Source organism: Cetorhinus maximus, chromosome 14, assembly GCF_964194155.1.
Source record: "Cetorhinus maximus chromosome 14, sCetMax3.hap1.1, whole genome shotgun sequence".
NCBI lineage: Eukaryota > Metazoa > Chordata > Chondrichthyes > Lamniformes > Cetorhinidae > Cetorhinus > Cetorhinus maximus.
In genome coordinates, this window is record NC_135892.1 from 96329362 (window position 1) to 96353205 (window position 23844).

A 23844-nucleotide genomic window follows, 5' to 3' on the forward strand; every position below is an offset into this window, starting at 1 on the left:
GCTGTGCACAGTTCTGTGGTCAAATATTTGTCTAGGTGCAGAGGTGCGTTTCAGTCGTGAATGATCACACTTAATTTGCTTTGGAGGAAATCCGATTCTTCATCTGTATTCCTGGCCCTGCGTCCTTTTCCTCTGTACGTTTTGTGGGTCGGGGATGCCTAGTTTGAAAAATGCAACATGCCCCCACTGAGATCAGGTTGCCATTTTAAATGGGGCACAAAAATCATATTTCCTCCCGCACAACATTTCTGGCTGGCGGGGCAGGACTTTGGAAGTGCATTAAAGACACACCAGGTTTGAGAGTTCAAGAAGAAACTGGAAAGCCTGCCGAGGAGTCTGGAACATTCCGAAAGGTAAATGTAAAGTGTTTTCACACCTTCAAATATCACTATTAGGTGCTGTATTGAAATGTAGATGTGTTTTTAATGCAGTAATTCATCATGAGGATCTGTCCTAGAAAGGTAAGCTTCTTTCGCAAGTACTAAAGCAGCCAGTACCTTTGGAACCCTGTCCCAGCTGGGATTAATGTCGTCAAGGGAGAGAGAATCAGGCAAAACTTGGAGGGAGGGAGGAGAACTGTGTTGAAAACCGTACCTTCCACTTTGCAAAAGAAAATGAAGAGTGTGTGTTTTTATTCTGAATGTTTTATTTCGAAAGATTGGCATTACAATTTAAAACAACTCAAATGAAGTATTCTACACTCAATTACTTTACAATGGTGTTCGGTGAAATCCCTGAATGGATATTGCTTCAGCTTCAGTCAGAAATGAGTGGGCAGTTATTCCTCAATCACTATATTTAATACAAGTGGCAGAAAAAATGGGAGGCAGCAACCAAGTTTAAACACTGCATTCTTGGCTGATGAAACTGGTTCTGAATCTACAATAAAGTACACATCACTTGGTAACTACAGAGTTATCAATAACCTTAAACCTAAAAAATAGTTGTTACATTGATCAGCTTGCCATTTTATTTTCTCTTTTGCTTGCATAATAAACATGCAATGAAATATCTTTTTTTTTTCTGAAAGAATCTTTTATGCAAAGATTCAGACTGTTGCTGTATTGCATAAGAGCATTACCAAAATAAGGAAGAGCTAAATAAACAGAAACTAACATCTTGGGTTCATGTGAATGTCCCTACACTTCTCCTGAGACACACGGCAGTCAGACAGAAGCATGTACATCAAAAGATTGATTTACAGTGTGACACGGTCATGCACACAACTTCTTGCATAGCTCAACCCACATATAGTAAGGCACTATTTCCTCATCACAGCCCAGTGTCCATAAGCAGATTGCTCCGCACATTAAAAAGTATATACCATTCCAGATGAAGAAATACATAAATGTATGGGACGAGAGCAATTTATCATCTTTCACGTATGTGCTCACAAGATGAAGGAAATGTCTTAAAACGTCTCTGCACAATATTTTTTTTTTCTCTACATCAATTTGAAAGCAGATGCGCTGACAGAGCAGACTCAGTGAGCTATAGCTTCGGTGTTCCAAGTGCACACTGAACAGGTTATATACAAATAAAGGTTTGAAAGCATTCAAAGAGGAAATCTGTAGGTATTTCAATGTTTGTGGGTCAGCTTAGTCCTCATTTAGTTGAGCTGGTCTTCATACTGCTTGCGGAAGCAATCTCCGGCAGGGAAGAATTCCCAGCAGCGCTCTTGATACATTTTCCACACGTAGGACTCCTGTCAGATAAACAAAAATGCGTTATCTTGTACATGCCAGTGCACGTCATGGTCTTTACACTCAATGAACAGTGCAGTACCATGTCAGCTTCTAACAAATGCCTACATGAAAAATGAGTAAGAGCGTCTCATCCACACAGAGCACAACAAGAGTCATGGTGTAGACAATTGTGGCCCGCAGAGTTGCTCAAGGTGTCAGGTCAATACAGTAAATGCCACTGTGACTCTGCATATCAGTATTTTAATGCACAAAAGGATGTCTAATTCATTTGCAAATTCATTTGATATATTTTACCCCAAACCAGGCAAGTAATGAACAGTATGGCATAAATTTTACCACAGGTAACAGGACCACGAACGTCACGGTAAAAAGCAGGTTCCGAGCCCAGATTTGCCGGCAGCAGGGCTGCCTCAGCAATTTTACTGTGGGCAGCCTCGCCATCCAATTAGTGATGGCTGGCAGGCTCCTGGTGCTACCAGCTCAATCAGAGAGCTGGCAGCTCTGAAGCCTCAGAAGTGCCACTGGGGGAGGTAGCCGTTACTGAGGTATGCAGAAAACCTCAGGAGCTGGGCCAGGTAGGTTTTTTAAAAAAAAAACTAAAAATCACGGGGCTAAGTGTTGGAAGGGAATGGTAGAGCCACGATGTCCGCCTTCCCTGCCCGCAGCGCCATCTTTTTGCCATCCAGCCTGGCCCCCCCCCACCGAGGCTGCCGCAGGAGGCTGCCTCCATTTAGCTGGCAGCCTCCCCATGCAACGGGTGAGGGTGGGTTACCCCTCCAAAGGCAAAATCCCGACAGCACTGTAAAATGACCCCTAACTGGGCCTTTAACTATGGTAATCAGTTGCCCACCTCCTTGGGGCAGATAGCTTCTCCCCTTCCAGTTCCACCCCTGGGACCACTTTGGGAAGCCAATCTGACGCGGCTTCCTCCACCTCCCGGGTCTGGCAAAATCCTGGCCTATATCCTGGCAAAACATCTCTTCTTGTTGGTTTGACCCCACTCTAATCTTGATCTAGTATTATGAAGTTTCTAAGTATGGCCACTTGCTGTCATGTGGTGTAAAACCCAGCAAGGAATTGACAATGCTTAGTAACTGTCAAGGAAGGGGTGAATTCTTATAGGAAAGCTAGACTGTATAGAGATTATATTTAAAAAATGATGGCCATGTGTGTATCCTGAGGAAGAACATTTTCTTTGTGTTTGAACTCTCTCTTATAATTAATGCCAACTGAGTTCCACAGACATCTTGCAGCATTGTAGCATAAGTCCAACCTTTTTCATCCTTATATTAGAAAGTGGTGGGGCCTCACCTGCCCGGTGTGCTCTGTTTCATCTTTGTTAATAAGGTACATCAAGAAAAACCTGTAGGAATAAAGATACATGTAGGCAGCATCTATATAAACATCGTGCATGTTGGTCTGAAACTGATTCATATGGAAATTCCATGTCAATCAATGGACCATACCTTTATAACATAGGATTTTAAAAACAATGCATTGGTTGTGATAATACATGCTACATCACCACTGAAGTTCTCCTGGAATTAGCTCCAATTTCCATCTTATAGGTTTGGCGACTAATTCTCTTTGTTACTCACTTTTGAGTTGTAAGGGTCTGTTAAAATCAAGATAGCTGTCGGCAACAAGTGATTTCGCACTCTATTTTCCCCTCAATTTCCTGGCAAAAGACTAAGGGTGGGATTTTCTGGCCCTGCTTGCCACCGGGATTGCCTGGTCCTGCTGAAAGTCAATGGACTTTTGGCTGGGCCGCCTAATCTCCTGCGGCAGGTACCACCATGACAGGGCCAGAAAATCCCAGCCTGAGGCTTTCATTTTTTTTTAAAAAAACTGGTTAAAAATCCTTAATCTAAACAAAACTTTCATGTTTTTGTTTCTGCCACCATTTATTTTTTTAAGTCCTAATGAGAAACTACCTGTAGTTTTGCCCTTTTCTTTTAAAAGGCAGCTGTTGGGCACCAAATCAGAGGGCTGCTTATTGCATTGTAGTAAGATGCTGCAGCACAAAGTGTTAGGCTGCTTGTTGACCATCATCCATGGCTCCCAACACTGCGAGACCCTGAATTCAGCCCCCTTTTGTTACTGAGCTAAAACTCGAGGCTTCTTCAGAGAGCTCGGGGAGGTTCACACTGAATTACTTTTATACACATCCTAGCAATAGAAAGCCGAGAACAGGGTCATGTGTCTCCTCATTTGTTTCGGGAGGAGGGAGGAATGAAACACAGACCTGAGAGATATACATGAGAGAAAAGAGAAAAATGCAAAATAAATCACTGAATAAATAACATTACTGCGTATCTAGGTGTACAGGAATAATGGTTACAAAAAGATGAGCATTTGGTAGGCAGTTGAATCACACTGTACACACATGTATGTGATAGGCTTCATGCTACATGCTCAATGACATGGTAGTGTAGTGGCATGGTGTTAGACTAGCAACCCAAGCAGCATGAATCCCACCATAACAAATTCAATAAGTCGAGCTAATGTTTCATTGTGTCCTGGTGCAGTAACAGGAAATTTCCCCCATGGTGCATGGAATATTCAAACTGACCCATAATGTAATACCTGCCATGTGAATTCCATGAATAGTCAAGATCGCTGAAGTTAAACCTTCTCCCCAATGAATTCAAATGACTGCTTGCCTGTTTTCACCAGGCACAGCTAAGAAATGTAACACACAACAGGTGATTAAATTAAACCGCTTGCAATTTTCTTAATGTTTTTGTAAATTAATGTTAATCCCAATCTTCTACTTCCTTCTCATTACCAGAATATTAGGGATCATTTAAATCTGCTAAAGTGCTGCTCACACTATTTTCACTGTACACATGGAATATTCGCAGTACGAATTAAAATGTTGCTTTAATAGTCACTGTTGCTGGCCAAGACTATTCCAATGTGTACTGTGTTACAGTAGCACTGACAAATTGGCATTACATGACCCAGGTTTCACTCTGAATTTGAAACATATGTCACCATTGGCACATACTATATTTTGTGTCATACTCTATTGTTATTATATATATGGTTCTTAGTTTCCCTCTATAAAGTAATAGAGCAATGTTGTCTTCCAAGATACATTGCTGGAGGGTGGTGCTGGTGTTTGGGCTGAAATGGCAAGGGAGTAGCATGGTCTGCTAAGAATGACGTGGGCACCTTGGGATGTGGGAGCAATGAGTGGGATTCCACGCTATGGCAGTTTAAGACAATGGTGCTGGGGTGTGATGTTTGGATTTGGGATGACTTGGAAAGGAGTTAGGGCAATAGCAACCATGGGAAAGGTGTAGGCACTTGGCATGGGAAGAAACGAACAATGAGACATGGCAAGAAGCCGATTGGAGAAAAGGCAGATGGGTTAAGAGTGGCAAAAAGCAGTGCGAGGGAGTGGTGAGAGGAAAAGAGAAAAAGGTACTCAGGACGGTTTGGGGCACTGGAGTGCTACTTTTGGTTGCGTTAGAGTGCTTAAGTTGGAATTTGGTGAGTCAGGGAGTGCAGTGAAGAGGGAGGGAGGTGACCCTTTCGTTTTCTGTCTTTCTTCAAGAAAAAAGAGCGACGGCCTTGGTAAGTAGAACCTGGTGAGTATTTCTACTGTACTTAATATTCGCTAAACTAGACGAAGTAAAAGTAAAGGGAGTAATTTAAGGCTAAGTCATGGCAGGGCAGCTCGGCCACATGGAGTGATCCTCCTGTGCGATGTGGGAAGTCAGGGACACTTCCAATGTCCAGGGCAACTACGGGCGCAAGAAGTGTCTCCAGCTGCAGCTACTTGAAATTCACATTTCAGAGATGGAACCGTGGCTGGAGTCACTGTGGAGCATCCTCAAGGATCAGATCTTTGTGGACAGCAGTAAAGAGAGGTGGTCACAACGCAGGTGAGGAGTGCACAGGCAGAAAGGGAATGGGTGACTGCCGGACAGAGTAAAAGCACAAGGCAGGTAGGGCAGGAGTCCCCTGGGTCCATCTGCCCCTCTAACAGATTTTCTGTTTTGGATACTGCTGTGCTGGGGAGATGTTTTCTCAGGGGATGCAGCAAAAGCCAAATCCGTGGCACCATGAGCGGCTCAGCTGCACCGTGGGAGGTGGTGGGGTGGGGAATGGGAGGTTAGAAAAAGAGTGGGAGAGAAAAAAAATAGGGAATTCTATCATAATAAGAACAGATAGAAAGATAGAAACTGTTTCTGCGGCCTCAGACTTGACACCAGGATGGTACTTTGCCTCCCTGGTGCCAGGGTCAATGATGTCACTGAGCAGTTGCATGACATTCTGAAGAGGGAGGGTAAACAGTCAGAGATCATGATCCATATTGGTACCAACGACATAGATAAAAAGAGGGATGAAGTCCTGGATACAGAATATAGGGAGCTAGGAAATAAATTAAAAAGCAGGACCTCAAAGTTGGCAATCAGAGGATTGCTCCCAATGCCATGCGCTAGTGAGATCAGGAATAGGAGAATAGACGAGATGAATGCGCGGCTGGAGAGACTGTGTAGGAGGGAGGGATTTAGATCCCTGAGGCATTGGCACCGATTCTGGGGAAGATGGGACCTGTACAAGCTGGATTGATTGCACCCTAGCAGGACCGGGGCCAATGTCCTCACAGGGGTATTCGCCAGTATTGTGGGGGAGGGTTTAAACTAGAGTGGCAGGGGGATGGGAACCTGAGCAGGGAGACACAAGAGAGGGAAACAAATATAGGAATGAAAGACAGAAAAGTAGAAAACAAAAGTGGAAGGCAGAGTAAACAAGGGCTAGTAGCAAATAGAGCTATAGTACAAAAGAAGGTGTGTAAAAATGTTAAAAAGACAAGCCTAAAGGCACTGTATCTGAATGCAAGGAGCATTTGCAATAAGGTAGACAAATTAACAACGAAAATAGATGTAAATGATTACGTTGTGATTGTGATTACAGAGACATGGCTGCAGGGTGACCAAGGCTGGGAACTGAATATCCAAGGGTACTTGATATTTAGGGAAGACAGACAAAACAGGGTGGCATTGTTAGTTAAGGATGAAGTCAGTGCAATAGTGAGAGAGGATATTGGCTCAGAAAATCTAGGTGTAGAATCAATTTGAGTAGAGCTAAGCAACAAGGGGCAGAAAACGTTAGTGGGAGTTGTCTACAGGCATCCAAACAGCAGTGATAAGGCAGGGGAAAAGGGTGTTACAGTAATAATGGGTGACTTTAATCTACATATAGACTGGGCAAACCAAATTATCAATAATACTGTGGTGGAGGAATTCCTGGAGTGTGTACAAGATGATTTTTTAGACCAGTACATCGAGGGACCAACTAGGGAATAGGCTATCCTAGATTTGATATTGTGCAATGAGAAGCGGTTAATTAATCATCTTTTTGAGCAGCGTCCTTTGGATAATAATGACAATAACATGATAGAATTCTTCATTAGGATGGAAAGTGAAGTAGTCTAATCCGAAACTAGGGTCCTAAATCTAAACAAAGGAAACTATGAAGGCATGGAGCGTGAGTTGGCTAAGATAGATTGGGGAACTTCATTAAAAGGCGGGTAGGCAATGACTAATATTTAAGGAACAAATGCATGCATTGCAACAGTTATGCATTCCTTTCAGGAGCAAAAACACAACAGGAAAAGTGGCCCAACCATGGCTAACGAAAGAAATGAAGGATAGTATTAGATCCAAAGAGGAGTCATATAAAGTTGCTAGAAAAAGTAGCAAGCCTGAGGATTGGGAGCAGTTTAGAATTCAGCAAAGGACCAGGAGATTGATTAAGAGGAGGAAAATAGAGTATGGGAGTAAAATTGCGAGGAACATAAAAGCAGACTGCAAAAGCTTATATAAGTATGCAAGAAGAAAAAGATTAGTGAAGGAAGGAGCTCTGTGCCTCAGGGAGCTTTTACTGCACGCACCCACATGCATGCGCAAAATTCAGAACTCGCACTCCTCCCACCCGTACCCCAGCAGCGCACATTTCACGCTGGCTGGCCGTTAATTGGAGCCTGATCACGGGCGGCGGGCGGCTCCCCGACCGCTCCCAGGCCCTCCTACCGAGCCCACCCGACCACCAGAGAATCCTGGCCCATAAGTGGAGAGGATTAAAATTGGAACTCTAGTCTCTGAGAATGGTTGTTTCCTATCAGATATCCTGTCATTGCAAAAGGAGAGAAGATGATCTGATAAATAATAGGCCAGACTTGGCAACTCTGCAATGAGATGTTACCTCCTGTGCATTCCTCTACAAACTCATTTAACTGTGAACAATATTGGATGTCCCTATGTCTGGCCACTACGAGCTGATTTTTATGGGGTGCAGGGAAAGTGATGTTTAATGATTAGTTTTAGTTTAGTTTACATACAATCAAAGCATATTAATCGATTAATCTATCCATTTTAAACTGTAAGCGTTTACTATCATGTGACTTTGCTTAGCTTAATTTGACAGAGAAAAGCACCACGGGATTTTAGACAACATGGAGGTAACATACTAGTGAGTTAATCATAGAACTACTACTGGAGAGGCCACTGTTGTACTTAATTCCATCTCATAGAACTTGCGGCCTTCAAGGTTGAATGGGCAAGCTTACATCCCCTCATCATAAAACCTTATTGAAAGCTGGTGCTATCAGCAAAGGTGAGTTAGAAGGGATTTACTGTATGAAAAGGAGGAAAGAATCACAACAGCTAACACAAAAGAAATTGCTTTTCTTCTAAAACACTATGAATTAAAACTAATTTAATGTAAAACACTTACATTAAATTAGTTTTAATTCATAGTGTTTTAGAAGAAAAGCAATTTCTTTTGGCTCAATGTATTCTTTGGACTAGAGTTAACTTTTGTAACAGTGTGCGACTAGTTTTGTAACTGTATAATCTTTTAGACTTTTATCACTCAAGACTGTATTAATATACTGAATGTATAAGGAGACTTTACTACCTGACATTTTAAGTACTGATTACTGGTGTGCACTTATATTTTATACACATACTGTATAAATTTTAAGTACTACCTATTTTGTAATAATTTGTACTAGTATTTCACAATCTTTTGTATCAGGCCTACATAGTTTTAAGGTTATAAGCAACTTTTCCATTCTATCCTTTGTTTTAAAGGTAAAGAAATTCATTCCATTTACCAACAACCACAGAGAGAAAAACATCACCTAGCAAAGGTTCTGATTTAATGAGGAACTTATACCAATTAAGCAAGATCCGAGACAATGCGCTCAAGGTATCATTCATGACAGCGCGCTCCCTCTATCCTAAACAAATGGGCAAGGAAGACATCACAAAACATCCTTTTATCTTAGCAAGAAGTCATAACAGTAACAGAAACAAACTTACTATAAGTAATGGGTATTTTAAGGAACCAGTCAGAGGATACTGGCAGGTGACATCAGTCGATGACCATCACCCTTGGGAGCCAATCACAGATTGATTACGCACTCGTTAAGCCAATTAGGAAAAAGCCTCACCTCATTTAGGCCAATCAGAATGCAATAATATCATTGATCACGCTGTGTTGTGGCTCGGAAAGAGTTAACAAGCAGCAGCTTTCAGTGACCAAGGCGCGCACCAAGTTTGAAACTTCCACAGGGAAGCAGAAGACCACAGAAATGACGGAGAGAGAACAGAGACCGAGTGTCGACCTGTGCCCAAAGCTGAACTGGGAAGCAAGAACCGTAGTACGCCTGTGAAGTCACTACCCTGCTGTGATAAGTATTAACTTATAACTAATCAAAGTTTCCTGAGTCACTTTATCAAACTGTCTCCTGTTGCCCATATGGTTAAAGTCTCAAATGAACAGAATTGGAATTTAAGTTCAAATAGTACCTTGTGCTTCAGGAGGGAGGGAGGGGGGGGGCTGCTTATTACTTCCCCCCCAAACTCCGCCACCCCCACCCCCGCCATTAGAAAAGTTGGTTGCATACCCATCGGCTTTAAATAACGTTACCCACCCATCATATTTTATGTGTTCCCCCCTCCCCACTGAAAACACACCCATGGGGGGAGGGGGGGGCCATAAAATGCAGCCCGATACCAATTGCTGAGATTTGACCAGCATTCGTAAAGGTTTGCAAGCTGCATCGAGCCATCTTAAGTCTTGCATTTATAAAGTGCCTTTCACAATTTTATTGTGTTTCAAAGTGCTTTACAATCAATGAAGAGCTTTCGAAGGTTAGCTGCTGTTGTTTTGCCAATTTTACTCAAAGCACAATAAACAGCAATGTGATAACCTGTCTTAGTGATATTAGTTGAGGGATAAATCTTGCTCTTCTTCGAATAGTGCCATGGGAACTTTCATGTCCGCCTGAGAGGGCAGACAAGGCATCAATTTAACATCTCATCCTAAAGAAAGCAGCCTGGATAAATACAGGGACGGTTATACAGGCGGGTTGGGGGTGCAGGCGATAGATACAGGGATGGGTTACATAGGCCGGGTGGGGGTGGAGGCAGGGGGATGATAGACGTGGGGCAGTTTTGATTGGGAAACCTGGAATCCCTTGAGTCCCCACTGCCCCACATGCTGGGGAGTTTTAACTCAACAGCATCTGTCTTTGGCTCTGACAGATTCCCTGACAAAAAATCAGCCTGACTGACATGCTTGGCCTCCAGTTGGGCAGTGAGAACTCCGAATCAGGTAGGTACAATCCCCAGTGGCGGTTCAGCCCCAGGTCCTATTGGGTGTGGAGGGGAGGTGCTGATCTTAGAGGGGTAGTTTGATTCCTGACAGAGGTCTGATTGCCAAACCTGAGGATATTTGTATGGGGGAAGGCGTTTGACAGGGTGGAGTTTTGGAGCTGGGATAAAGCACTCCAGATCCTCTTGGCCCACAAGCCGTGCTTTAAAGGCATTTACCTTCTCTTGCAACTACCAAGCTTCCCAAGCCCTGCCGTCCACTGTAAAAACTACAAAGCAGGTTAAGCCAGAAGCTGGCAGCCTCATTAACACCTTTTAAATTGTCAATCTGCTTTCTGGGATTGGTTTGCTGGCTGACCCCCTTTTCCCTGCCTTCGTAAAACCCAGAAGTTGGTGGGTTGGGGCCAGGGCTCAGGTTTTTAAAATTTAAACATTTGACCTGAGCCTAACCCTGTGTTGAAATTCAGCCCAGCATCTCTGACAATGTCATCATAATGTCATGTACTCACTGCTGAAATTGCTGACCATTCCACCCCTTCGTTCTAATCTTGGCATGATAAATTACTGAGAAACTCTGTGTAGCTAAAAGCCTCATCCCCCCTGGCCAAAGGCTGCAATTCCACTGAGCCCAAAATAGCCGAAATAAAAATCACTTGTCTAATATCAATTAAATATCTGCGTGCTTATATTTTTTAAATCATCACGCCTCAGCTCAAACTTTCAATTGCAAGTTTGCAGCTACAGGAATGTCTTTCCAAAGTTAACTGCCTCCATCTGCAGGTTCAGCAGTGGTTACTGAAGCTAAGCAACGCAGATGACTTCTGTCCATAAAAGGATGTTTGCTGGAACTCAGTATTAGGCGGGATTGTTTTCCTTGGCAGGTTTCATTTTTCCTTTTTAAAAAAAAAATGCACCACTGACTGACTAGGACTGTTTATTTTCTTTTTTCTCTTTTGCTGGCCCGTGCCACTGATTAAAAATCCAGGCATGCTGCTCTGTCTCTGTCATGACTGAGCAGCAGGAAACACAAGGACTTACAGGTAATTTGCCAAATTGTGCTCCTGAAGCGTGTGAGTCTCAAAGCCGTGGGGGACTGTGTCAAAGTAGTCGTTGCCGATTCCGCAGATGAAGCACTTGGTCTGAAAAGAACAGAAAAGAAAAATTAAGGAAGATCGGCACCTGAAGCCTGCAAATCAATGTTGTCTGATTACTATAATCGGTCGGTGGGGTGGACTTGAGTTTTTGTAGATGGGTCTGTGTGATTTTTGTCTGTTGTTCATCTTTTCAGCTCAACCTCGGTAAGTATTCTGGAATTACCTCTGAATGGTCACACATTCCTTTCTAAACCGTGGGAAAGTACCCATAGAAATTTGAGATATTTGCATATCTGAAATCAAATTGATCTTAAATTATTTGTCCAGCAAAGTAAACCCAATGAATGTAATTCCCATGGAAGATATATTTTTGACATTTGCGAGAAGCTTTTCTTAGACATTTTCAGTGCCACGTGTCCAAAAGGGGGGCTGTTTTCATTTTTAAAAAAAATGTTTTTGACCAACATTTTGATTGTAATACAAATAGAATAATCTCTAATCAAATACATCGGGAGATAGATATTCAACTTGTCGCCCGGCGTTATGGATTATCCGCTCGATAAAGGAATCAACAGGGATGAACGGTGAACGGCTGCTCCAGTGGACAACAGACCTACGACACCAGTTTTATGTCCAGGTGGAAAGCTGCAAATCTACCCTCTCATTATTTATATGTCGCGTCACTTTCAGAAAATAACACACGACGCTTTCCTATGTCCAAAATTGGGGGGGAAAAAAACAAATAGCATCATTGCTATGGTCCTCAATTCCGGCAGATTCCCCACAGAATTTCAGGGCCGTACAATTGTAGAATTATCCAGCAGAAGAGAGACGGAGAGCACGTGGCCACACTGCGACTGTGGCTAGCTCTATGAAAAAGATTTCGACTTCGTCCCATTCCCTGGCCTTTCACCATGTCCTTTGCTAAAGCAATTCATATTCTGATCATATCTTTCATGAAAAATTCTTCTCGCTTTCCCCCTTCCCCATGCTTCCAGTACATATCCGAAATTTATGTCCTGCGTTGCCGATTCACCACCACCAGTGAAAATAATCTTCCTCCATTTCCTCTCTATTATTACCTTTTAGGCAATTACTGATACTTTGTTGTGAAAGACAAATAGCTTGAACTGTACTCGTAAGGGCCACAGATTTTAATGGATGTAAAATTGATGGCACCACCCCCTGTGCAATGGGAGATGAGGCTCCACCAGCAGTGTTACCTCAGAAAATAGGCCTTAAAATATCACCTTGACGTTTAGAGATTCTGACCTTGAAATTTCACTGAAATATTAATGAAGAATGCAAGGACCCAAGGAATTCAGTCCCAGGAGTGCCTTTTTTCCCCCCAATTAAATGTTCTGTATTGTTAAAGCTCTTACCTCCATGTCTTCTTTAACTTGCTCCTGCTGATCTCTTAGTTCACCAAAAGCATCAATAATGAGACCTGAGTGAAAAAGATGACATCACTTCACAGCAAAGGCACAGTGGCAGTTCCTACACAAGTGACTTTTCAGTTGTAGTGCAGGGCTAATTGAGAGAGTAGGAAAACCTTTTCCTGTGGCCAGCAACAGTTGCATTGAACAGAGGAACATATAGGGCTGTCCAGGCAGAATCAAGACTCCTCGGATATTCGGTTATCCTACCACTCATAAGAATATTACCACAGATCGTCTGCAGTAAAGGAAATAAGGTAACCTGCTTTAGCAAGTGATACATCTGTGCAAGCTCACTTCATGCATCTACACACAGCTGAGTGACTAATTTTACTAATTTCCATGGAATGACTCCGTAGCATAGAATTTACATGCAGTGCCAATGGTGCAGGTGAACTGGAAAGGCATAAAGTCATTGCGCTCCATTTCAAACGCTGGTTGAAGAGACATCAGTCTCACAGCAAATAGTACGAAGACAGATTAAAGCTACTTAGTAGCAGCAAAGCAGCCTACCATAAAAAGTCAGAAATAAACTGGTGCTATCAATATTAATCCTAGGCTCACTACATCATTTTTGCCACCTCTATAGTATCTAGCCACACTGAACAGTTGCTTTATATGACCAAAAAAAGAGGGGAGAGTGCAAATGAGATACAAATAATCAAAAGTGGGGCATCTGCTTTAACTCACAACCCCTGTGAGTGGTCCCGTCCAAGGAGAGGTGGGTGGCCTTAGCAGAACTGACGGCTGAGAGTGGCATCTGAGCAGGTGAAGCTGATTAGAAAATCCAGGCTTCAGAGCAAAATGCAACTTGAACATTTGTAGGATAGAAAGTCCACAAATTTACACCAAATGTAAAGGATGCTTAATCCAAACTGAGTTCTTGACTGTACAGTGCTTTTAAACAGCTAACAGAGTCTAGACTCAATTCTATGAGCCCTCTCGGTATGGGTTGGAAGGTGGGAAGGTGGGGGTGGTGACGGGGTCTATAAAAAGGTGAGGAAGGTGACAGCTGTGGCAGTGGGAGGGAAGGTGGAGGACAGCCCTCTCCCCCAGAGGCCAATTGAGCCACTGAAGGACCTCTTCCTGCCACTATTGGTATTTTAACAGCGGCAGCTGGGTCCACTGCCTGGTTAGGAGATCGCCTGGTAACCCACGAGGCCTCTCTGCAGGTTGGGGAAAGGCCCTAATCGGGCACTCTGTGGCTGATGGAGTGGCCTCCCGGTGACGATGGCTGACTCCACAGCAATAAGCCCCCCAACTTAACCTCACTCTGCCCTCACCAATAACCCTCCATCCTTGGACAAGGTCTGTCTGACCAGCCCTGGCAACCCCAGATTCTACTCACCAGTTGTGAGGGTGGTGGCCATTGCCTTGCCCTCTCAACTGGGTGTAGTCTCAGGATTGGCCACTGTTACCATTGGTGCTGCTGAGACTTAAGAGCTGCCCACCCTCTGATTGACAGGTGCCCATCTTTTAAAGAAATAGAAGCCCCAACAGCAGCTAAGACATCAGAGATCCGACTGTTCTGATGGAATTCCAGCTATAATCGCACCAGTTGCTTTTGTTCCACTGTTATTATGCAAGTCATTGAAAGAGTATTGTTGTTACATAGCAAGCTTTCTGGAGCTTCAGTTCCCGGTACATCCCCTAAAGGTTTAATTAGCTGCCAGACTTTTGTGCAGGAATTATCTTTACAAATAAACCGTGTAATCTTTATTAACTAAACTAAGATGAAAATAATTCAATGTTATGACAGGATCAAGTTCTTCACTGTAGCTCTGGTCAAGTTCTTTGTTAGTCATATGTTGGCCACTACAGTGCTAGACATGTTGGGCTAGATTTTCCTGAATCCGCTGCAACAGCGTTGGGGTGGGAGTTCCCGCCTTCCACACCAACTAGTGGGATCTTTGCCCACCAGGAGGGGGCTCACCTCTGCTCATGAGGAAAATGTGCCGAAGCAGGACACCCACTGTGCCACCAGAAGACCTCAGCAACTGGCATAAACTTATGTTGGAGCATTTTTTGTGGTGGGTGTTTCCATGATATTTATATGGTCTCGGCAGTAGGGGAAAGGTGACGGTTAGACCAAGCCCAATTCCATTGTCACCCATTGTCCACACAGCCAATTCTCCAGTAAGAAGCCATAGACAGCATTCAGTAGCAAAACTTATGGCTGATTTTTCTTCTTGTTTGCCCAAGAGTATTTGAGACCAATTGTAACAGTTTAACTTCCATGCCAGCTTAAGTTAGCTATCGATGCATAAGCCACTGCTTGGACCTGGGTCCTTCTGGTTTGCATTGTCTATTACAAACACTAAAAACATGCTTTTGGTCACTGAGCAGTGGTGAGCCCCCTCCTGATGGGCAAAGATCCCACTAGTTGGTGTGGAAGGCGGGAACTCCCACCCCAACGCTGTTGTAGCGGATTCAGGAAAATCTAGCCCAACATGTCTAGCACTGTAGTGGCCAACATATGACTATGAGGCAAGAATCCTCACAGGCTTCCATAGCAGAAAGTGAGTTTTATATTACTTCTCACAATGTCACTGCAAACATGGGAGTAAAGCTGCAATGCCAAATATTCATAGCACAATTGAATTTTAAAAAGGTTACCATAACTAGTGTGCCTGAATGCAAGTAAATATAACCTTTCTTTCTTTCAACACTACTTAGTGCATAGTTAGGGTAGTATTCAGTATTAGGTATTGGCGAGACGACACTTTCCTATTTCACTGCTCATGCATCATGTAGTCAGGATAGTAGTCAAGGCCCAAAGATGTATTTCGCCAATGTGACATAACTTTCCTCTTTAAAACTCAAACCATGTATGGTCCACTAGAGTACCACTTACAGATATCCATCTTACTGGTGAAACTATTCATAGAGAATATCAGTGAAAAAAAGTCATAATTGCCACTGAGCAGCTGCAAAATGCTTACACAAATCCCCTTACCTTGAATGATGGCCAACAGGATGACAATTACAAAGAAAAAGAAGGTGATGTCAAAGATGATTCGATAGATTTCGTATTCGTCCCCAGCTGGATCTTCAATCTCATCACCGATGCCTCCACCAGCACGGACACCCACGTACATGTGGAACATATAACACTTTAAAAAAGAAAACCATTGCTTAGACAAGATATACTTAAGTGACAACATCTGATGATCATGCTTCTCTTGTTTTTTGAGACGAGTTCTCCAAATACTTTGTCATTTGTTTGTATTTCAAATGATCAAGTATTCAATCAACAAATCGTTTTAAACAAAAACCGCACATAAAATTCACCAAATCCAAAATTTGATACCCCAAGTTTCACTTTCAAAATTTTGCAGGCTTTTCATGCTCATATAACTGAATTGTGATGCACTGTCTTAACAAAAACACTGATGCCAACTTATCGTTATTCACAAACACATCTCTCAAATATTCTTGTGGCAAGGATAAACCATCACGTGTAACCCTGAGGGTGAATTCACTCACTGTAGCTTCAGCAGAACAATGCAAAGCCCAAAGAAACAGCCTATACCAAAACAACCCACACATTATATATGCTGTGTAAAATTTGTTGGAGTACAGGATATGTTAGGGCCAAATGCAGCAGAAGATCAAGTGCCTGTTCTCAAAAAAAATAAAGCTAAAATTAAACAAAAAATTAAAAGCGACACTTTATGAAGGAGGAAGGCATATTGAGTTTACATTAATCATAAATATAAATACATACATTAACAAATTCAGTTCTTTTACAGAAGTTACAATAGTACAACGGTTGTACTAGAATGCTTTGTTCATCTTTAAGGTATAATTTAGCATCATTGGGTAAACATTACTATCGACAGTGATGATCAAAATGACTGAGACAGATTGCAAGCCCATCAGGTTGATTCCATGAATTTCCACTCAAGGCTTAATGCCTTCCCAACTGAGGGCACATATCAGGAAACTTAAAACATGCTATCACAAGTTTCCATCCAATGGAAACTCATGGGCTGGGACCACACCGGAAGTGTACGTTCATATACTTAGCCCTTTGGGGCTGTGTTCCTTTTCCGGCTTCACATTTATTAGTGTGCTTAAGAAGCAAAATCTAATATAAACGAGTCACGCTTGGCATGTCAGTTTAATCACAAACAGGTACAATGCTTACTGTCAGCATATCATCACACTTCATGTCTGGCGTGTCTCCATCTTCACTTTTGTTGTAGAATTTGCGGAAGAAATTAAAAGCAACCACTGTGTACAGGTACACCACAACAGCCAATAAGCCCACGGTTAACACCAGCTGCACAGACATAAGGAGAGAACAAAAGCGTCAGATCTCAATCTGAAATAATTAATGGTCATCTATTACATAAAACTGGAACTTGAGTTTTTAGTGGGCAATTACCCATTCATTTTAAAAAGATAACTTGAGGAGATTGTCTTCTAAAGTGTTTCAGCCATACAACCCTAGCTACATCTTCAATTCATTCAATTTTTGTTTTTCCGATATCCTTTGGCCATAGTTATTATTAAGTCACCTCTTAGTGCGTAAAAAGCATGCTTTTAAAGGGTAACAAATACACCTCTGTGCTTTGCATTTTAAGTTTAAAAAAACTGCTGCAAGTAGGTTGGTAGAAAACAGATGCCGCAACCCTCACAGTCATGCTACAAAGGGTTTTTGCACCTTGCTACTAATGTGTAGATCTGACTTTATAATTAAAAAGCCCACAGTCTGGTACCTGTTTGCCATTGTGTGTCACTGATGACAGGATGGTCCGTAAAGTTTTAAATCCCATTGCAATATCCAGTAAATGGGCAGCAAAGAAAAAATTGTTATAATGTCCCAGAACTGACATAGTCATATACCAGGCAAGGTACAAGAAGGACTGTAAGCAAAGAGAAACAGGTATTACTAACAGACAACAGCAGAAATACATTGACTGCATGAGGAAGAGTTCTACTGAATGCACGCTTATTGCACGGAGTTCTCAAATAAAAACAGAAAATGCTGGAAATTCTCAGTGGTCTCATAAATTTCTGAAAACAGAACAAATGTTAATGCTTCACCTAGAGACCTTTCATGAATCCATTCTTGTTTTAAAGATACTGGCTGATTTGCTGTTTAAATATTATTTCAAATTTGCAGTCTTTTCTTTACATCGCTTGAGTGCACTGTATTTTGGTCGCAAACATTATGTGCACATACTGCAAGATTCTACTTGTCAGCTTGTTAGGGCTAATTTCCTTCCAGTATAGTTGATTTAAAGCACAGGCAGAAGGCATATGGTATGCAAGTAAGATATTTAAACCACCACAGCAGCCACTTCCCGGCCCCAGCTCCAGAGTCCGCCTGTATTACTTTGCAGAACCTTCAAATAGATGTGATTCCTGAAATTCCCTAAGGGCTTCTGCCAGTCTCCCATTTTCAGCTATTTGCACTATCATCTCCTATTGGAATTATGGTGGGAAATGATAAAAAAAAACTATAGAAATTCATAGCTGTGATGTCTCTGTATGATGGTTCTAAATGTACCTCAATTAATGCAAATGCAGAGTCTTCAAGTGTAGACAATCTTTGCAGAATCAACAAATTTCAGTTACAATACTCAGTGAAGATAAATATTATTGGTCAAGCTCCCAAATGGGTTGAATGAGTTTGTAAATTATGAAAGACAAAGGGAAGCAAAAAAAAAAAATCCAATTTATTACTGGAATTTTTTGCTAAAACTTTCTGCTGCAAATTCACTGGGAATGCCGCTCTGTTTGCCAATTGAAAAAGTGTACTGTGGGATGGATATATGTCAAGAGAATCTTTTAAAAATACTGTACAAAAAATGGTGATTTTTGTTTTAAAGAAATGTATCAAGAGATTTAAAATGAGATTTATTCTGCTTAGTCTCTGTCCACACATCCTGCTCATCTTCTTTAAACAGCAAGCTGTTCAACACCTCGCAACCTCAATTGGTTTCTCACCTAATCATTAAGTGACAGAAAGCTGTTAAGTGGTAGATATGCAATGCCTGCTGTACTAATCCCAATGTTTGATTATCTGAGCCCAAATGCTGTCAATTAACAGCAATCTCCTAATCTGTATTGATTATTGATTTGTTGCTGGGTAATCCCACTGCAATTCACTTGCCAAACTGGACCAATTGGTTCAGGGTCTGGGATCCTGGGTACCACAATTTCACCAATAAATGAACTGTGCATAATGTGAAAGACATGGGGCTGAATTTTATAAGCCACTTGCGGGCAGAAAAACTAGATAGTGAGCTCGTAAACTGGGGCACCGTGCCATTGACGGCGTATCCGCCTCTGGCCCTCCTGCCCCCGCCGCGATTTTATGGGTGGTGGGGGCGGCAGCGGGTGGGTCACCCACCCGTGACCCAATTGAGGCCCTTAAGTGGGAAATTAATGCCCAACTCAGGGCCTCATTCTGCAGCCACTTCAATTTAGCGGGTGGAAGGAGAGGCCTGCGCCCAACTTGTAGCCTGGCAAGTTTAGGCCTGTGGGCTGTTGGTCAGCGAAAGGGTCGGGGGGGTGTCCTTCCTGGGCCCCCTGTGCCAATTGGATGCCCCCTCCCCAGTTTTGCCCCCAGCCACCCCCCCCCCCCCCACCCCCCCCACCCCCCACCCCTTGCTGGCCTCAGTGAGATCCTGGACTTAATAGGTTTACCTGGATTTGGGGGCATCCAAGCAGATGCCCCTGAAATTTATGCTGGGGTCCAGGGAGCCTGCCGTCAGTTTATAATCCAGCCCATAGGGGTTACGGAGCTTCACATGGGCAAAATTAAAAAGTTATTGCCCGATGGCACCATATTATCACTTGGTGCTATCATTGGTGCTGACATAACAAGCATTGGTTCCAATAGAATTAAACGAGAGGAGAAAAGCAAAGGAAAAGCGTGGCCACAAAAATGTGGCGTGCATGCAGCTCTGATCAAAACAATGTCAATATGGTGTAGTGGTTATGTTAGTGGACTAGTATGGGCAAACCATTTCGGAACATGAGTTTAAATACCATCATGGAAGTTTGAGAACTGAATTCAGTTTAAGTTAAAATGTTGAAATGAAAAGCTGGTACCAGTAAAGTAACCGTGGGGTGTCTTAAAAATCCACTGGCCCACTCATGTCAATTAGGGATGGAAAACTGTCATTCTCACTCTGTGTCATGCCCAGAAGACATGAAGGATCCTGGTTACGTTATGGCCAGGATATTGAGGTCGGCGAGCAGGGGGGGGGCGGGGCCCGCTTGCTGATACGTAAAATGATGTGGAATGACGTTGGGCAGAACTCCTGACGTTAACCCACGTCATCTCAATTTTCAGGTCGGTGGGGGCGCAACCGAATCAGCTGTGTACCTGCCGACCTGTCAAAGGCCAATTAAAAGTAATTCAAGCAGTTATTGGCGGGCAGGCTGGGAGTCCTGGCGGGCTTCAGGAAAAGCATGAAACCTCATCCACGGGTGGGATGAGGTTTCATGAAGGTTTTTAAAAAATTTTTTTAAGTTTGAATAAAAGTGATGGACATGTCCCAACTCATGTGACAGTGTCACGTGAGGGGACATGTCAGGGAAATTTTATGTTTGTGCATTGACCATTTTTGAATTTGGCGCCAATCTCCCTGAGACAGCACTTAGCCCCAGGGAGATGAGTGCGCTCTTTCACGCGCATGTGCAAAAGAGCGCACTCCCGGCTTAGGGAATCCCACCCCGCCCGCACATAGCGTTTCCTGGTGGACGTCACGCTGGGTGGGCCTTAATTGGGCCGCCCAAATAAAATGGTAGCACGCCCCCAATCGGGGGGTGCTGATTCGAGGTGCACCTGCACGCGCCCTCTCTTGCACTTCCCCCCTCCCTCGATGGGGGGAAAATTCTTCCCTATAAAATTTTTTTTTTAAATGGACAAAGGCTTTACAATGACTGAAGCCTGATGAGCTACGGCTCACACAAAAGGAATTTCTAGCCTTCAGAAAACAGCAAGGATCTCATTATCTCTAAAGAAGCACTAATGCCCCCTGTGACTGTAGAAATTAAATTCCAAGGAAATGCACACTGACCCTCTACGTTTCTAAGGCTTTGGCCACTGGAGACGATATGTCGACTAGGACACCAATGAAACTTATTAATGGATGCAACATTAACCATCTCAAGAATCCAGACCAGGGATATATATCCTTTGTCCAAACCAAGGACAAGAAGTGGGAGTTATGTCACATGACCCCCCCCCCCCCCCCCCCCCCCGCCACCACCCCGCTCACCCGCCCCTTTCCCCAAGCTGCTAGAACCTGTAATATTGCCTTGTGGAACCGAATCCAGGCAGTCAGCAAAGCAACAGTAGGAACAGAGTTCTGTCCAGGTTTAAATTGCTTGGCCTCATCTACACTGTCTTCTACTGGAACATCTGAACTTCTGTTCTAGTACCTACTGCAAAACTGATTCATCCCCATGTGCATCTCCCACCATAGAAGTCAGCGCTACTGGAAAAGCGGATCACCCCGCATCAGATTCAGCCAGCTAACCTCTCTGAAGGAATACACCATTGGATTTTTGACCCTGGACTCACGTGAAACAATAATTCTTATTTTGTCTGTGGTTTTTGCCTTGTATCTCTTTCTCTCCCTTATCCCTCTTTTATTGTGTGAATGTACCAGAGTTACGTAGTGACACCCGCTCCCCATGTTTTGTGAATGTGTGTAAAATAAACTAACCCTCTGATTTTACCCTATCTCGAGCTTGCTTTGGGGTTACTAATAGAGGATTGGATCACTCCAAAATCTGAAGGGTTGGGGAAAACTTATAGGGCAGAATTTTCTGCCTACTGGGTGGGCGGGCCCGACCCAATCCCTGGCGGGCAGGGAGCCGATCCCCGCCGGAGAAACGGGCCCCGCCGCCATTTTAAGTGTGACGCCCGGAGGGAAGTGCTATGCGCTGGGGTGGGGGATTCCCCAAATGCGAGAGTGCGCTCTTTCGCGCATGCGCACAAAAGAGCGCACATCTCCCTGAGGCTAAGTGCTGCCTCAGGGAAATCGCTGAAAGTTGTACAAAGATTAAAAATAGAAAAATAAAAAAATCCTTAACATGGCCCCCTCATGTGACAATGTCACACGAGATGAGACATGTTAATAAATTTCACTAAAACTTTATTAAAGTTTTTTAAACCCTAGAAACCTCATCCCGCCGGTGGATGAGGTTTCATGTTTTTTCAGAAGCCCGCTGGGGCTCCTGGCCTGCCCACCAATCTTAAGGTTGGATGGGCAGGTCCTTTAATTGTTTTAATTATCCTGTCAATGGCCTCAATTGGCCACTGACAGGTCGGCGGACACACAGCTGATTTCGCCTTGCCCCCGCCTCCCTGAAGATTTAAATGGGGCGGGGTGGGGGGGGGCGGGGTGGGCCCCACCTTGAAGATTTAAATGGGGCGGGCCCACCCCCTGCTCGCTGACGGAAAAATTCAGCCGTCAAATCAAAAATTAAAAACACCTTTCTTTCTAAGGATGGGTGGTGAGAGGAGAAACCAGGACTGTTTTAAATTAAGCCCCCTCCTGTCCATAACACCCATCCGGCCTACACATGACACCGGTCCCACATCAGTGTAGTTGGTTCTTAATTGCCCTATGAAGTGGCCTATCAAGCCACTTAGTTGTATCAAACTTCTAAAAGAATAATAAAGGTTTTTTAAAAAGACTAATCGTTCACTACTGATTGAATCTCAAGACAACAAAGACATACCCAGCTCTGTCGACCATGCAAAGTTCTCCTCAATGACATCTGGTGGCTGGTGCCAAAGTAGGGAGAGCTACCCCACAAACTGATCAACAACAGTTTGGCATAACCATACTCAGTTAAAGTCCCAGGTTCATTAGCTGATTATCATAATGAACATCATTTGGAGCAAGTACCAAGGGCACAGAATGTGCTCTCAGTGGGGATGTTCAATGTTCATCACCAAGAGTTGTTCATTAGTACCACCAGTGCCAAGTTCTGAAAGATACAGCTCCAAAAATGGGAAGGTGGTGAGAGATCAATAGGAGGGGATATCTTACTTGACCTCATCCTCACCAACCTACATGGCCAGATGTATCTTTCCATGACAACTTTGATAGGACTATCCACTGGGTGCAAACCAAGGGAAAAATCTTGTACAGGCTGCAGGGGTCTTGGCTACCGGCTGTAGGCCTGGAGAGAACCCTGCATCACCTCTTTCCAGGAAAGCCCACCACATCTTGTGCCACCCAAGCACTTGACAGACCAGCAACATGCCTTCCCCTGGTATCAAGGACCACCAGGCAGAAGTTCCACCAGCTGAGAGCCCATCAGAGGCGGGCAGCTCTTCCGTATGCAGTAGCAGGACTCGGGAGGTGGTGGCTGCTGTTGGTACGACACTTACCTGGGACCTTGGATCAACAAGGGGCCCAGGCACAGGTGAGTGATGGCAGGAATGGAGTTGCTGGGTGGGTGTTGTGGGGGAGTGGGGTCGTGGGGCAGTGAGGGGTTGGCAGCAAGGATAGGACATTAGATCTCAGCATCCCCCTCCACCCCCCCCACCCCGCTGCTGGGTTCCACAATCAGGAATTGAGTGTCTTTGACCAAGAGACCCACCCTGGGAATCCTCAAGCAAGCACAACAGGGTTTGCATTAATTGCCCACTTAAGGGCCTCAATTGAGCTTAATCAATGTGGAAGCAAGAAGGTGGTGAGGTCCCCACCCACCACCTTCCCACTGAATTAATTGCACCCCCCAGCACCAAACCTGCCACAGGGGAGGGCATGAGATTCTGCACAAAGTCTTGCCTTCCCCGTTGAAGGCATTCCCCGTTGTGTCGTGTGGCACTACTAACACACTAATTGGGATAGATTAAGAACATACCTAACAGCTCAAAACTGGACAACCATGAAGTACTGTGGGCCATCGGCAAAAGCAGGATAAACCACAATCAGTAAATTCTTGCACTGGTATATCCCTCACTCCTCCTCCACCAAACTTTTAA

At 43.7% G+C, this 23844-nt stretch overlaps 1 protein-coding gene across 1 annotated transcript in view; it reads right to left on the reverse strand.

Moving 5' to 3' along the window:
• Nucleotides 1–636: 636 nt before the first annotated feature.
• Nucleotides 637–23844, reverse strand: part of ryr2a (ryanodine receptor 2a (cardiac)) — a 794383-nt gene continuing 771175 nt past the window's right edge. Inside the window, exons 97-103 of the mRNA XM_078557297.1 lie at nt 17597–17743; nt 17023–17157; nt 15829–15985; nt 12819–12883; nt 11381–11481; nt 3018–3069; nt 637–1705 (exon numbers count right to left, since the gene is read on the reverse strand). Of these exons, the coding sequence (XP_078413423.1) occupies nt 1610–1705; nt 3018–3069; nt 11381–11481; nt 12819–12883; nt 15829–15985; nt 17023–17157; nt 17597–17743 (753 nt within the window). The 3' untranslated portion in view covers nt 637–1609. The remainder of the gene's footprint in view (nt 1706–3017; nt 3070–11380; nt 11482–12818; nt 12884–15828; nt 15986–17022; nt 17158–17596; nt 17744–23844) is intronic.